Source organism: Sus scrofa, chromosome 5 (genome assembly GCF_054392235.1).
Source record: "Sus scrofa isolate SSC_HxYL_T2T_F1_AM1 chromosome 5, Sscrofa_HxYL_maternal_Yorkshire_Landrace_v2.0, whole genome shotgun sequence".
Taxonomy (NCBI): Eukaryota; Metazoa; Chordata; class Mammalia; order Artiodactyla; family Suidae; genus Sus; species Sus scrofa.
The window spans coordinates 35,123,218-35,136,537 of NC_139387.1; the positions used below are offsets into that span (position 1 = coordinate 35,123,218).

The following is a 13,320-nucleotide window of genomic DNA, read 5'->3' on the forward strand; positions in this document are numbered from 1 at the left end:
GACATTCGTTAAGTGAACATAAAATCAGGGAAGATTTAAAATCAGTCTATCACCATCATCATCATTGCTAAACCTTGGTTTTGATGGAGTTACAGAAAAATCACCCATTTTTAGAAGAACTTCTCTTGCACAGCATCAGACCCTACTGAAATTGTAATTCAGGCTTTTGCATTTCATGAAATTATAAACTGTGTTGTATTTAATATGAAGGAAAGGATGGTAAAATGAAACCCTCTGATAGAAAAGATAATAACATAACATAAAGTTAAATATATCAGTAAGTATTTAAGAATGTAGTAAAGGAAGGACAGATTTGGGTGAGGGGGGATTTTCTGGGAAGGTCTTTCTGCCTCAATCTTTCATTTTATATACATATATAAAGTTCTTGTGATACTCTGAATCATTGGACAAACTGACAAAACAGAGACCTAAGTTTCTTTCAGGAAACAAACACCATAGGGAGAAAAATAATAATGATACTTACAGATTATTAACAGCGCCATTAACTAAGCTATGAGCCTCCTCAGTAAATTTCACCATGTTTTGTGTGTCAATGTAAATAGTTTTTCTAAGCCATCTAGGGAAATACAGGGCATAAAACTTTCAAATCATGCCAAAGACTAATTAGAATAGATTAAGTTGTAGTTGTCATTAAATTCAACCACAGTATCCACTTGAGAATGTGCTGTAAAATATAAGGGGATGTCTCGCCTACCTAATTCGGACAGACCCTGAAACTGAAGCCAAAAGATGCGCTGCGAGGTTGTTATGTTCTAAGTCATGGCTTCCTTAAGAGCCTTGGATATTTGACACCTGACGAAATGTCAAATCCCTAGTGCCTGAGCCCACTGTGACACATCCTGTTGATATATAGTAGTCTGAGGTTGGGGGTTCAATATGCATCAAACGCCACAAAGTTGCATATTACATAACAGGCGTTTTTCTGATAAATCACTGGGGAAAACATGTCAGTTCTGCATTTAAACAAGTAACTTTTGATGTTTACCATCTCATCCTTAGCTTGACCTTGACAAATCAGGTAAGACATGACTCTCTTTAAATTACTGCCCTAATGTATGAAGACTACTGTCTTTCCTATATTATTCTCCTAACTCCAGTTTAGGGATAGTTCTCAGATACCTCCACAAATATTTCTACTTGCAGGTGCATTTTGTAAACTTATACAGTATCTCTTTGCTTTTAAATTTTTTATCAAAACCAGCAGGATGCAGTCACTTGTGACTGATTCTATTTGTAAAAGCACATCACACAATACAAACCAAAGAAGGTGTGAATTAACTCGGTATACATTAGTTGTAAGAAATGTGTACAATGAACACCAAGGTAATGAAAAGTTCCTAAACTCCTTTTTATTTTTATCTCCAAGTTTTCAGAATTATGCATACAAACCAACAGTATTTTTGATGGGATACAAATCTTAAACTATATTCAATAGAAACTAAGTTTAGGAAACATAGGCTGTCACTACAGCAGAACAGATTATTCATGTAAAAGCAGCATAAAAGAGAAACATCTGTGAAACTCAGGAATTACTCTGTAAAAGCAACATAACCATATTATCCAAGGAACTATTAAAGAATTATAATTTTGCATTTTGTGTTATTGCCACCATATGAATTTGCAACCCTCAACCTGCATCAATCACAGAACTTCTGGCATTTAGAACTAATTCTCATGGAGTTCAATATCATAGAAATGGAATCTAAATTATTTATCAGTCAACACTCAAAGGTTGTAAATGGTATATATTCATAGTTAGACATCGAAAGGCGAGGACGAATTAGAATTGAAATTTAAGTTTATAAAGAAGCTTCTTCAAGAAGATAAAAAAATAATTTTTAATTCTATAAATGTCAAGTATGCATAACTGCCAGTGTACGTACCCCTTTTAGGACACCTCACAAAACCCAGTGATCTCTACATGTGGCTGCTTTGTCTCTGCACCCTTAAGCATTTCTGAGCATTTGAAATCTCTTGGGACAACTCTAAACGGCACCAGGAACTTAAAGCAATAAGTACAAGAAAAATTCTAGTTCTCTGGTATTTAGAAGTTCATTTACGAATGTCTTAATATGGATACATTCTTTTATTCTACAGGTATATTCACTGCTTCTAGTTGACAGCAAAAAGGAGTTCCCTTAATTTAAGAATAAAATTATGAACACACATCAGAGAAAAGCATGTGAACTTCCTTCTACAAACAACACCTCGGATTAATCCTAGACAACTGTCTAGAAGTCTGCCTCAGGAACGGTAATCATCAGCGTCAACTTGAACACTGAACAATTATTTCTTCCAGATAAACGAGTCTCTCCTAATCAGAAAGAAAAACAGTTATCTAAAAGCAATTACAACAGAACATATTTTTATCATCTACTACACTGGCTTGCAAGATGCTTTTTTTAAATGGCTCGTTAAAATGCTAACATACTATTATTTGAACCCAAATATTAACCACGTGCATAGATCTGGACAGGTTATACCCTCTAGATGCTATCTGACAGCTGTTCTTGCAACACATCAAGCAAAATGTAGCACTTGAGTACTTACAGACAGCTCACAGAGAACACCATCTGGAAAACCTTTTGCATTTAAGATTAAAGCTCCACACAAGGTTTATTGTTAGCCCCAGCATGCGAGAAGGAACAGAAGGGTGGAGGGTAGCGCTTACTTCGAAAATGCTCTGAAGCGTAATAATAGACATCCTCATAGCCCTCGTGGTAATCCTCTTCTGGTCGGTACTTTTTCCCCTTTCTTCTCCTAGATCTTCTTATCTGCTTGACAAAACCCAGGAAGCGGTCCATCTTTCGCTCAAGGCACAGCCTGGCTCAGCCAGCCCCAGAGCGGAGCAACAGCACAGCTGCTCGGGGAGCAGGTGGAGCATGAATGCCCAACACAGAACCTGGGGCTCAGGACGCACTACCCTTCTATCTGCCTCTGTGCCGCCACCAATGCAGAGATTTCAGCCAGGGGAGAGGACAAAATAACAGCGATGTGGCTTTACCCTGACAAGGTTTCTTACTTTGCCCAATAAAAAACTGTCAAGTGTGCAATTTAGAAAGAATTTTTTTAAAAAAAAAAGGAAAAGAGAGAGAAAGTGAAATGATAATGAAGGACTAAGAGAAAAAATATATAGCAAAGCCTTGGACTTCAAACGGCTTCAAAACAAAACAAAAAAGTTCAATGAGAGATTCAGCTGAGATGCGAGGAGTCCCAGCGCCACATTTCACTATCCAATGTCTCCAGCATCAGGGGTGGGGGTGTAGGAGAAGAGAGGGGCGGGGCAACTTGTTAATCAATGGACTGAACCAAAGCTAGAGACTAACCGACCTTTCCCCTACCTGCTAATCCCACCCCCTAGAGCCTAGCACCCTTTACGGCAAAGCACGTGCTTGGGAAACGTCAGGGCAAGCCATTGTTTGCAACGGGCAGGCTGATTAACCCTTCGCGCTCTCTTGCATATCGTATCAATGAGCTGCAAAGTGGTTTCATCCATATGCACTGGCTCTTGCTGACAAAAGTGTGCAGTATGTGTTAATTGGAGCAGCAGGGAGAAGGCTCAGCAGCTGCTTTCAAACGACACATTTACCCACTGGGCATTAATGTATTCCAATCGCTGTTTGATCTAAATATTAAAATGCACTTCACAGAGAGGCTTCTCATAGGCTTAGTAGCAGCATACCTTAATCAGCAAAGAAAGGAAACTACATGGCTTGCGGGGGAAAGAAATAACAAAAATCCAACTCTGCTTACGCGGAACTCAAATATAAATTTACTGAGCTGTTACACTTTTTTTAAAAAAACACGGAAACAAATGGAATAAACAGCAAATAAAGTGTAGTTCTTTTTGGTGAAGATGGGGAGAAGTTTTGAAAAACGCTCACATCCTGTTCATTCTCTGTCTCTATAATCACAACCATTTTTTTAAAAGTACAACAATCAGAAACACTTCAGACTAGACGAAAGAGGTGCTCTAAAGTCTAGACAGGTCGGCGTTAATCATGGATAATCTTTTCCCAGTTTCTTTTTAGGTCTTTAAAGAATGTGAATTTTTAACACCAGGAAAAATTCGACTCATTTACAACACAATTAATCAAATATGTCAGCATATTACCTACTAAACTAATAATATTTTATAGTTCCATATTCCCAGAAACGTAATTTTTTAAAAATCGTCTTACAGTATAAAGGTCATTCAATATCTATGCCATATTAAGTTTGTAGGAACACCCCAGAGGGAAGGGATTGCACTTTGCATTATCTGTTCTTAGATTCATAGGCAATCTGTCTTTCTTCTGGATTTTGGCAGTTCTCTAGTTTCAGATATCAATTGCTACTTGTAGCAGGGAGACGTTTATTCAAAGAGGTAAAAATTCATCAATCAAGAACATTTCAGCTCTAAAACGTGTAAAGTTAGATTTACAGTTAATCTCAATGATTACATGAATTTCCCCTATTCTTATCGCTGTCCCTTTTTTTTTTTAAATGCTTTATGAGTGAGTCCATGAAGAGAAACACACACTTAATGACACTGACAAAAAGGTACTATAAAATGTTTCATGAACATCTTTAAACAAAAAAAAGCACTTGTCTACAGGTTTGAAATACTTATTATTCCGACTCCCTCAAGCAAAATAAACTAGAATAGTTCAAAACCAGTGAACTAAAATTTTGAAGACCTGGAATCTAGATCTTGAAGAGGTCACTAGATATATGATAATAATAATACATAACCTTTCCTTTCATTTAATCCTAACAACCTTTATAATACGGTGATTCCTGAACAGAAGAAGAAAGAAGGTTCAAAAGTGTTTTGGTTTATCCAAGATCACGAAGTAATCCCAAATATTACCTAGCACCAGGCATTTTTTTTCATACAAATGCAGAGATTATCTTGTCTATCTAAGAATCATTTGCTTTCAGAGATTGTTTACTACATATATTTGCTATTGAAGTGGGGCTTGAAAATAGCTGACTTTTTAATTGGGCTGAACATGTATCCTGGTTTACATGATTAATCTGTCACCTACACTTGTCCCCCAGAGACTATGCAGGTCACATATTTTACCCAACCACTCCTGAATTATTCTAACTCCTAAATTATTATAATCCACATTATTGAAGCTTTGTAGCTATTAGTTCCCAGTTCAATCTGAAAGGACTAATATTATAGAACAGATAATGATCCTTTTTGCAGAGCATCCTTAAAACATTCCACCACAGTTTACTGATTTTTAATTTCAGGTTTTAAAGAGACGGAGCGTTTCCCAAGCAGGAGTAAGCAACCATTTTTGAAGGAGAACCAATGCCAAGTAAAATTATCGCCACACCAAACTGTTTCCAGAAACACACAGGAATTATGCTTAAGCGCCTTTCTATTGTTTTCCTAGTATTGAAGGATCTTCTTCAAGAGGTTACCCTTTTGGTATTTGATCAGAATGGCAAAATTATTACACGAGATGAGATTTGGTGGTGCTAAGGAAGAGTTTAGAGTTCAGCCACATATGTGGAGGAATACAGCAGAGGCGGTAACAGCCCTGTTAAAACAATCATAGAGGCCTGGGAAGCAGGGATAGGGCATCTGCTATTTAGAGGAGGTCTCCTTTGAACACAGAGAATGAAGAAATGTGGCAGCGTAAGATGTGAGGGCAGGGGAGCTGTGTATGTGTCACAATACAAAAGATACAAAGACACCTGCTACCCTGCCTGAGGGCTGGTGCACTGAGGAGAGGGATCCTTTAATCAATCTTCCTGGGGCCATACCTCTGAATTTTCCCCATATTCTATTCTACATCTTCCACGTTTAGCAACCTAAAATCTACAAGGGCTGATGCCATGCAATAATTAACTAATACCCCCTAGCAATCAACATATTAGTGGCATGAGGTTCATTCAAGTCCATTCTGTTCAGTACTGTTCCTGAAGAGAATCGTCCTTTCACCCTGAAAGACAAATGCTGCTAAGTGGTGCTGTTCCCCAGAGACTGCCCGCTACGGTATAAACAGATGAGATGCTTTAGAGGTTGCAAATGGCAGTTCACAGAACAGGGAACTCCCATAAATGTGTTCTGTTTGGCTCACATTCGAGTGTTGTTTTTTTTTAAAAAACTGGACCAATGTTTAAAGTTAGGAATTTCACAAATAAATCAGACATTTGAATTGTTTTCCTGGAAAAGTCACAAGATCTGGCAACTCTGGGCCCAGTTCCAACATGGCAACTATGGATCAGAGCTGAGTGGTGGCTGCCACCCGTAAATAAACATGCACTTTCCTCTAAGCCACGGTCCCCTCCCCTGGGCCCAATTCTCTCGTGCAGTTACCACCTGGCCCCTGTAGACATTAATTTATGCCCGTGAACACTGGTTGAGGTACTACCCTACCAGTTCCAAAACACTTGTTTCTTTAAGAGAAATTTTAGTTCTCTTGTATTTTCATGTAAAGGAAGCAGATTATGATGACAAATTGGGTTTAGTTGTGCTAACTGTTCTAAACTATAAAATTAAATTCCTTAGAAAAAATGTGGTCACATGGGAAAATAAAGCAGGTTGAATTATTCAACAAAATGTGCTTCAACCAAGAATAGCAAACACATGTTAGCAAATATTTAAAAAAAAAAAAAAGCTAATTTTTTTTCTTTCTGGGAAGTAGGTAATTGCCTGAATAGCAGTTCCATGGTTTCCATACTCTTCTGAATTAGATTCTCCATCTCCTTCTAGGAAAAGAAGACTAAATCAACTAGTAAGATTAGACCTTCAATTTGCGATCTTCCCGACATCACTGATTAGGAGGGCCCTTCCGTGTTTATTTAGATTGACTAATGGTTAGAGTATTTTCTGAGAAGTACTATGGACCATCCAGTCTATCAGAGAAATCTTTGAGATGTTAAATCCATCTGGCCCTTTTAGATGCCATGTCTTTATACATGATGCCAAAAACTTTACACGTGATGCCAAAAAAACTGCAGACGACTCTCTGTGACCACAGGGGAGACACTCAGACATACTGAAGATGCAGAGTAGGAAGGGAAAACACTCTGGTTCCTGGCAATAACCCTGTCAGACCCAACACCACTTTACTGCAGCAAATGATTTGTAATATAGCCCTGTATTAGTCTAAATGAAATTTAGAGATCAGCCATAATTTCAACATGAACAGTCTTAAAAATAATATTTACTTAGATATGTGTTTAATAACAGGTGTTTAAATTAGCGCACTGATGGCACCAGATGATGAAGTTAGATCCTTGCACCTACTTCTAATAAATAATTTGAAATTTAAGAGATGATCAAAAGCCTTTCCATATAATGTACAGAAAATAAAAGGGTAGAGTCACAGATAGAAAGCATAGTAAAACTTAGTATGGTCACTGAATATTAAAACTGTGAAAACTCTTGCTCCGTGGGTTAAGGATCCGGCGTTGCCCTGAGCTGTGGTGTAGGTCGCAGACGTGGCTCGGATCTGTCATTGCCGTGGCTGTGGTGCCGACCAGCAGCTGTAGCTCTGATTTGACCTCTAGCCTGGGAACCTCCATATGCCACCAGTGCGGCCCTGAAAAGACGACAAAAAAAAAAAATCTGTGAAAAATATCTCATATCAACAGAATGAAAAGACAAGCCACAGACTGGGAGAAAATATTGGCAAAAGACATACCTTCTAAGTGACTGTTATCCAAAATATACAAAGAACACTTAAAAGTCAACAATAAGAAAACAAATTACCCAATTAAAAAATGGGGCTAACACTTTACTAGACACCTCACCAAAGAAGATGTACAGATGACAAAGAAGCATGTGATAAAATGTTCCATACCATATGGCATTAAGGAAATGCAAATTAAAGCAATAATGGGATACCCATTATGCACCGATTAGAATGGCCAAAATCTGAAACACTGGACAACACCAAATGTCTATGAGGATGTGTTACAACAGGAATCTTCATTCATGGATGGTGGAAATCCAAAATGGTATGGCCACTATCCATGACAGTCTGGCAGTTTCCTACAAACCTAAACACACATACAATTCATCAATTGCACTCCTTGGTATTTACACAAAGGAGCTCAAAACTTAAGTGCACACAAAAATCTGTACCAGGATGTTTACGGCAGCTTTATTCATAACTGCCAAAACTTGGAAGCAATCCAGTTGTCCGGTGAGTGAATAAATAAGCTGTGATACATCAGATAATAGCATATAATTCTGCGCCAAAGAGAAATGAGCTATCAAGCCAGGATGACATGGGGGAAGCTTAAATGCACATGACTAAGTGAAAGAGGTCAATATGAAAAGGCTATAGGCTGCGTAACTCCAACCATATGACATTCGGGAGAAGGCGAAACTATGGAGACAGTAAAAAGATCAGTGGGTGCCAGGAGTTAGTCAGGAGGGAAGGAGGAAGAGGCTGAGCACACGGGGTTTTTAGGGCGGTGAGACTGCTCTGTGGTACTATTATGCTAGGTACATGTTACTACGCACTTGTTCAAACTCAGAATATATATACAATAAGAATCAACCCTAAAACTATGGACTCTGGGTGACAAGGACATGTCAAAGTAGATTCATGCATTGTAGCACATGCAGCACTCTGGCGGGGCAGGTTGATAATAGGTGATTCTATGCCTGTGTGGGGGTAGAGGGTACAGAGGAAATCTCTGTACCTTCGGCTCAACTTTCCTGTGAACCTAAAACTGTTGTAAAAACTTAAAAGTCCATTCAAAAAATACATTTATGCCTCTCTATATAGCAGTATATATGCCCTTGCATTTAACAGGTTTAGCTTCTAGGCTCAAATAATTATAAAGAAGTTTTCACTTCCAGGAGTATTTACTCATACAGATATTTGAACGTGGTACAGATGCAGTTTGTAAGAATTTTTAGGCTCAAATAATTATAAGTAAGTTTTCATTTACAGGAATATTTATTCATATAGATACTTGAACGTGGTACAGATGCAGTTTGTAAGAATTTTTAGGCTCAAATAATTATAAGTAAGTTTTCATTTACAGGAATATTTATTCATATAGATACTTGAACGTGGTACAGATGCAGTTTGTAAGAATTTCGAGGCTCAAATAATTATAAATAAGTTTTCATTTACAGGAGTATTTATTCATATAGCTACTTGAATGTGGTATGGATGCAGTTTGTAAGAATTTCTCTCTCATTTCAGCACATTGAGCACTCCAGGCCACTATCCACAAAACGCTGCTCACTCTCCCCTTCCCTCCAGCCTCGCTCAGCATTATGGCAAACCAAGATGTCCCTATGAACTTCTAACAGGAGCATTTGGGGTTGTTCTGTCTGACAACCACAGAGCTAAATTATAAATTAACCCAGCAAATGCTGCCCTACCCCTGGGAATTCTTCCTGTGTACTGTAATGCTACCCTCCCTGCCCTGCCTTGGTTCTCCTTGGTTAAGATACTTTGAAGTGTGAAGATGAATTTTATCACTCAGCTATTTCAGCAGTTGATATTCAAAGACAGGTAATACGCTCAGGAATATGAATGGGATAATACTAGCCCTTCCTGTCTTCTTGCTCTCCATGAATTGGTGGAAAATTTAAAAGGAACTAAGTTCTGAAATGAATGCTTCAAATGAAAAATAAGTTCTTCACACCAAGTCCAAGACATTTAAATTATTATTCTACCAGGAACTACACTTAGATTGACTAGAAGGAAAACACTGCCTGTTAGGTATTCTAGAATTAAGTCATTCTAGGTACACCCACCCTGTGATCAACCAATGTTCCAGTTCTTAACATTTATCCAAGTAATGAAAACAGCAAAACAATAGCTCATGGCCCAAACTGGGTGCATCAGAGCCTGAAGCGAAAATGCTTTCAATGCACAAATAAATGGTTTCTCAACTCTCCTTGGGCATACATATCTGTGGGTAAGTTGACATGTCCACATAGAGATAGGCATTTTTTGTTCCTAGCAGACATATAGCAGCAAATATATATAGATGTACAATATATATTTTTTTCTTCTCTCTTTTTTTTTTCTTTTTTGCATTTGTAAGACAGTAATACCAAGATACCTTAATTAACAAAAGATATGCAGGGAGTTCCCATCGTGGCACAGTGGTTAAGGAATCCAACTAGGAACCATGAGGTTGTGGGTTCGATCCCTGGCCTTGCTCAGTGGGTTAAGGATCCGGCGTTGCCGTGAGCTGTGGTGTAGGTTGCAGACACGGCTTGGATCCCATGTTGCTGTGGCTCTGGTGTAGGCCGATGGCTACAGCTACAGCTACAGCTCCGATTAGACCCCTAGCCTGGGAACCTCCATGTGCCACAGGAAGCGGCCCTAGAAAAAGCAAAAAAAAAAAAAAAAAAAAAAAAAAGATATGCAATCTAAAGACATATTTTTTTAAGAATTTAGATTCACAAAATTGGGGTGTTAGAACTGATTCAGAGATCATTCCCAGCCTCTCTACTGCACAATCTCCACCAACATTCAAACCCAAAGTTCCCACTAGATTCTAGAATTCCTACAGGCCTTAGAGCTACCCCTGACTCTGCTCTGGAGCAGAATAAAGGATGTTTTCTCTGCACTCTGACAGCACTTGGCATCTATTTTTTTTTTTTCCCCTTTTTTGGCCACCACAGAGCATATGGAGATCCCAGGCTAGGGATCAGACCTGAGCCATAATTGCAACCTACTCCACAGCTGCAGCAATATCAGATTCTTAACCCACTGTGCCGGGCCGGGGACTGAACCTGCGTCCCAGCACTGCGGAGACACCGCCAATCCCGATGTGCCATTGCGGAACTCCTGCTTTTACCGCTCTTAACATAAGTCTTACCCCTCACAGTGTCCCTTGACTCAAAAGTCTAGCTAATTAACACATGGTACCCACTACAACTAATTTGAGAAATGTAAAATGGCACGTGTATTTTCATTATTTGATGTGCTATCTTTGTTATATTTCAGGGAAAAGTATAAACGTGTACTTCATTTACTTAGGACTTTTAATCCCTTTTCTTTTGTTTTCTATAAACCTCTTTTCAGTTGATTAACCTTTAATAATCATAATAACAACAACAAATTTAAATATCTCTTGCAATGAGTCAGTCTCCAAGAGCTTCATGTACTAATTTAAGCCTCCTGACAATTCTGCGAAGCTGGTACCATCATTTATCTTTATTTGTAAGTGAGGAAAGGAGATGCAGAATAGTTAAGTAGTAACTTGTTCTCGGCCAGCAGCGGAGGGTGGCATATTTACTTCTCTGAAATGAAATTCACAGATGATATAAACATTAGATAATTTAATATATGTATAAAAAAACCTCCTAATAATAAATCAGGCAGTTTCGAGTTTATGCTCTTAATTATCATGCCATGCTGCCTCTCACGAGTTATTCTATTTGAACGGTATTTTTTTAAATGATGATTATAACAAATTGTTATAGTAATTTTGATGTCACTGTATACATTCAAATGAATGATCTTAACAGATTTATTTAAAATTTATGGAGTTCCCATCGTGGCGCAGTGGTTAACGAATCCGACTAGGAACCATGAGGTTGCGGGTTCGGTCCCTGCCCTTGCTCAGTGGGTTAACGATCCGGCGTTGCTGTGAGCTGTGGTGTAGGTTGCAGACGCGGCTCGGATCCCACGTTGCTGTGGCTCTGGCGTAGGCCGGTGGCTACAGCTCCGATTCAACCCCTAGCCTGGGAACCTCCATATGCCGCGGGAGCGGCCCAAGAAATAGCTAAAAAGACCAAAAAAAAATAAATAAATAAATAAATAAAATAAAATTTATGATGTGCTGGAAATGATTTATTTTGTAACCATATAAATGGTGAAAAGTATGATGAAAAACTTGAGACATGAAGTTAAAAATCTGCAAAGGGAATGCATTCGTTTTCTTTTTTATTTCATTTTTTTTATTACTCAATGAATTTATTACATTTGTAGTTATACAATGATGCATTTGTTTTCAAATTCCCTTAGTTCAAAAAAGCTTGAGGCCAGTGGTTCTTTTTCACCTTTGTATCCTCAGCTGGGCCAACATGTTATATGCCCAATGTCTGATGAGCAGATGAAAGATGGAACGAAGAGTGAATAAATGGATGAATGAATAATTGATTGAAGGACGACGGAAGAGACAAGATTTCTTAACCTGACTCACCGAGAGTGGAAGAGCTGCTATGTAGGGGAAATACAGGTGCCTCTGGTCCTGATGGGCTCACAGCGCATGGAGAAGACAGGGATGTGAGTGGAGGCATTAAAAAGCACAAATTTAGGCTTATTGTCATGACCTCCCATGATGCTCCAAGAGAACCCAGCCAGTAAGCCACTGCCCCTTTAAGGGGAGACAGACTTGAATGAGAGACACAGAGCAGACCTAGGCCCACTGCTACAGCCAAGCCCACCTGCTTCCACAGCCTGAAGCAGAGCTGCCAGCTGGGGCTCAACCTTAGTTACCCCAGTGCAAACTCCCTGCAGACCAGTCAGCGGGAGAATAGAAAAGATTGTTTTGCAAACCACTGGATTTGGGATGCGCTCCTAACACGGCTATATTAGAGTATGCCGACTAGGGTACCATTGTCAAATCATCTAGTACTGTTCCTGTTGCATTACAAAGGTCCTTTGTTAAATCTCTCCTTTGAAATGGGGACGTAGATAGCACAAGTGACATGTCTTATCTTGGTGTTTGGATCGGTGGTCTCTGGCACAGTCCTGGGTACAGAGCAGATGTGCAACATGTTTCAAGAGAATGAATGGATGAAAGGATGAAGTGTTAGGTAATTTCTGAGGTTTCTTCTAGTTCTGGTTGCAACCACTTGAGCACCCAGCCCAGGCATTGAGTAGGCCCAGACTCACACTGGGGCAGCCTCAGAAATAGACTAGTGACTGCCTTGGAAATGGCAAGAAAATCGTCCTAGGATGTGACTGGCACTGATGGTTGTTTCCAGTGATGCAAGAATGTACATCTTGACACACAATGCACCCATGAGGGGAATCCTACCTGGGTCCTCCAGAAATTAAGGTCAGGATGTGAAAGGATCTCTTTAGTTTGAGGATCAGGAGTGGCTACTTGTTAGAAAAACTAAATCAGGCTTGACCTTAACTCGTAAGCACAAAGCAACATAGGCACCTTAATTTCTTTGGACATTGAAAAACCCATTTCTGCCCTTCTCTATGTTGTTTATTTTTAACCGCTGGTAGGTGTTTTTGGAATTGAATGTTTCTGGCATTCTGGACTATGAGCGAATACATTTATAGCCCAGGTAGCTCAAAGGTCAATGCAAGGAAAGAAATTCTGGTTCACCCATTTAAGTTTCGCTGATTC

General features: G+C 39.1%; 1 protein-coding gene across 27 annotated transcripts in view; it reads right to left on the bottom strand.

Annotated features, from left to right (window-relative positions):
* GRIP1 (glutamate receptor interacting protein 1) overlaps window positions 1-13,320 on the bottom strand; it is a 766,103-nt gene that overhangs the window by 468,639 nt on the left and 284,144 nt on the right. For 26 of the 27 annotated variants that reach the window (XM_021092918.2, XM_084956287.1, XM_084956280.1 and 23 more), the window contains exon 1: window positions 2,693-3,259. The exons of the other annotated variant lie outside the window; for it this stretch is intronic. In XM_021092918.2, the coding sequence (XP_020948577.1) occupies window positions 2,693-2,825 (133 nt within the window). In that variant the 5' untranslated portion in view covers window positions 2,826-3,259. Of the gene's footprint in view, window positions 1-2,692; window positions 3,260-13,320 lie in introns of those variants that run through there. 27 annotated transcript variants of the gene reach the window in all.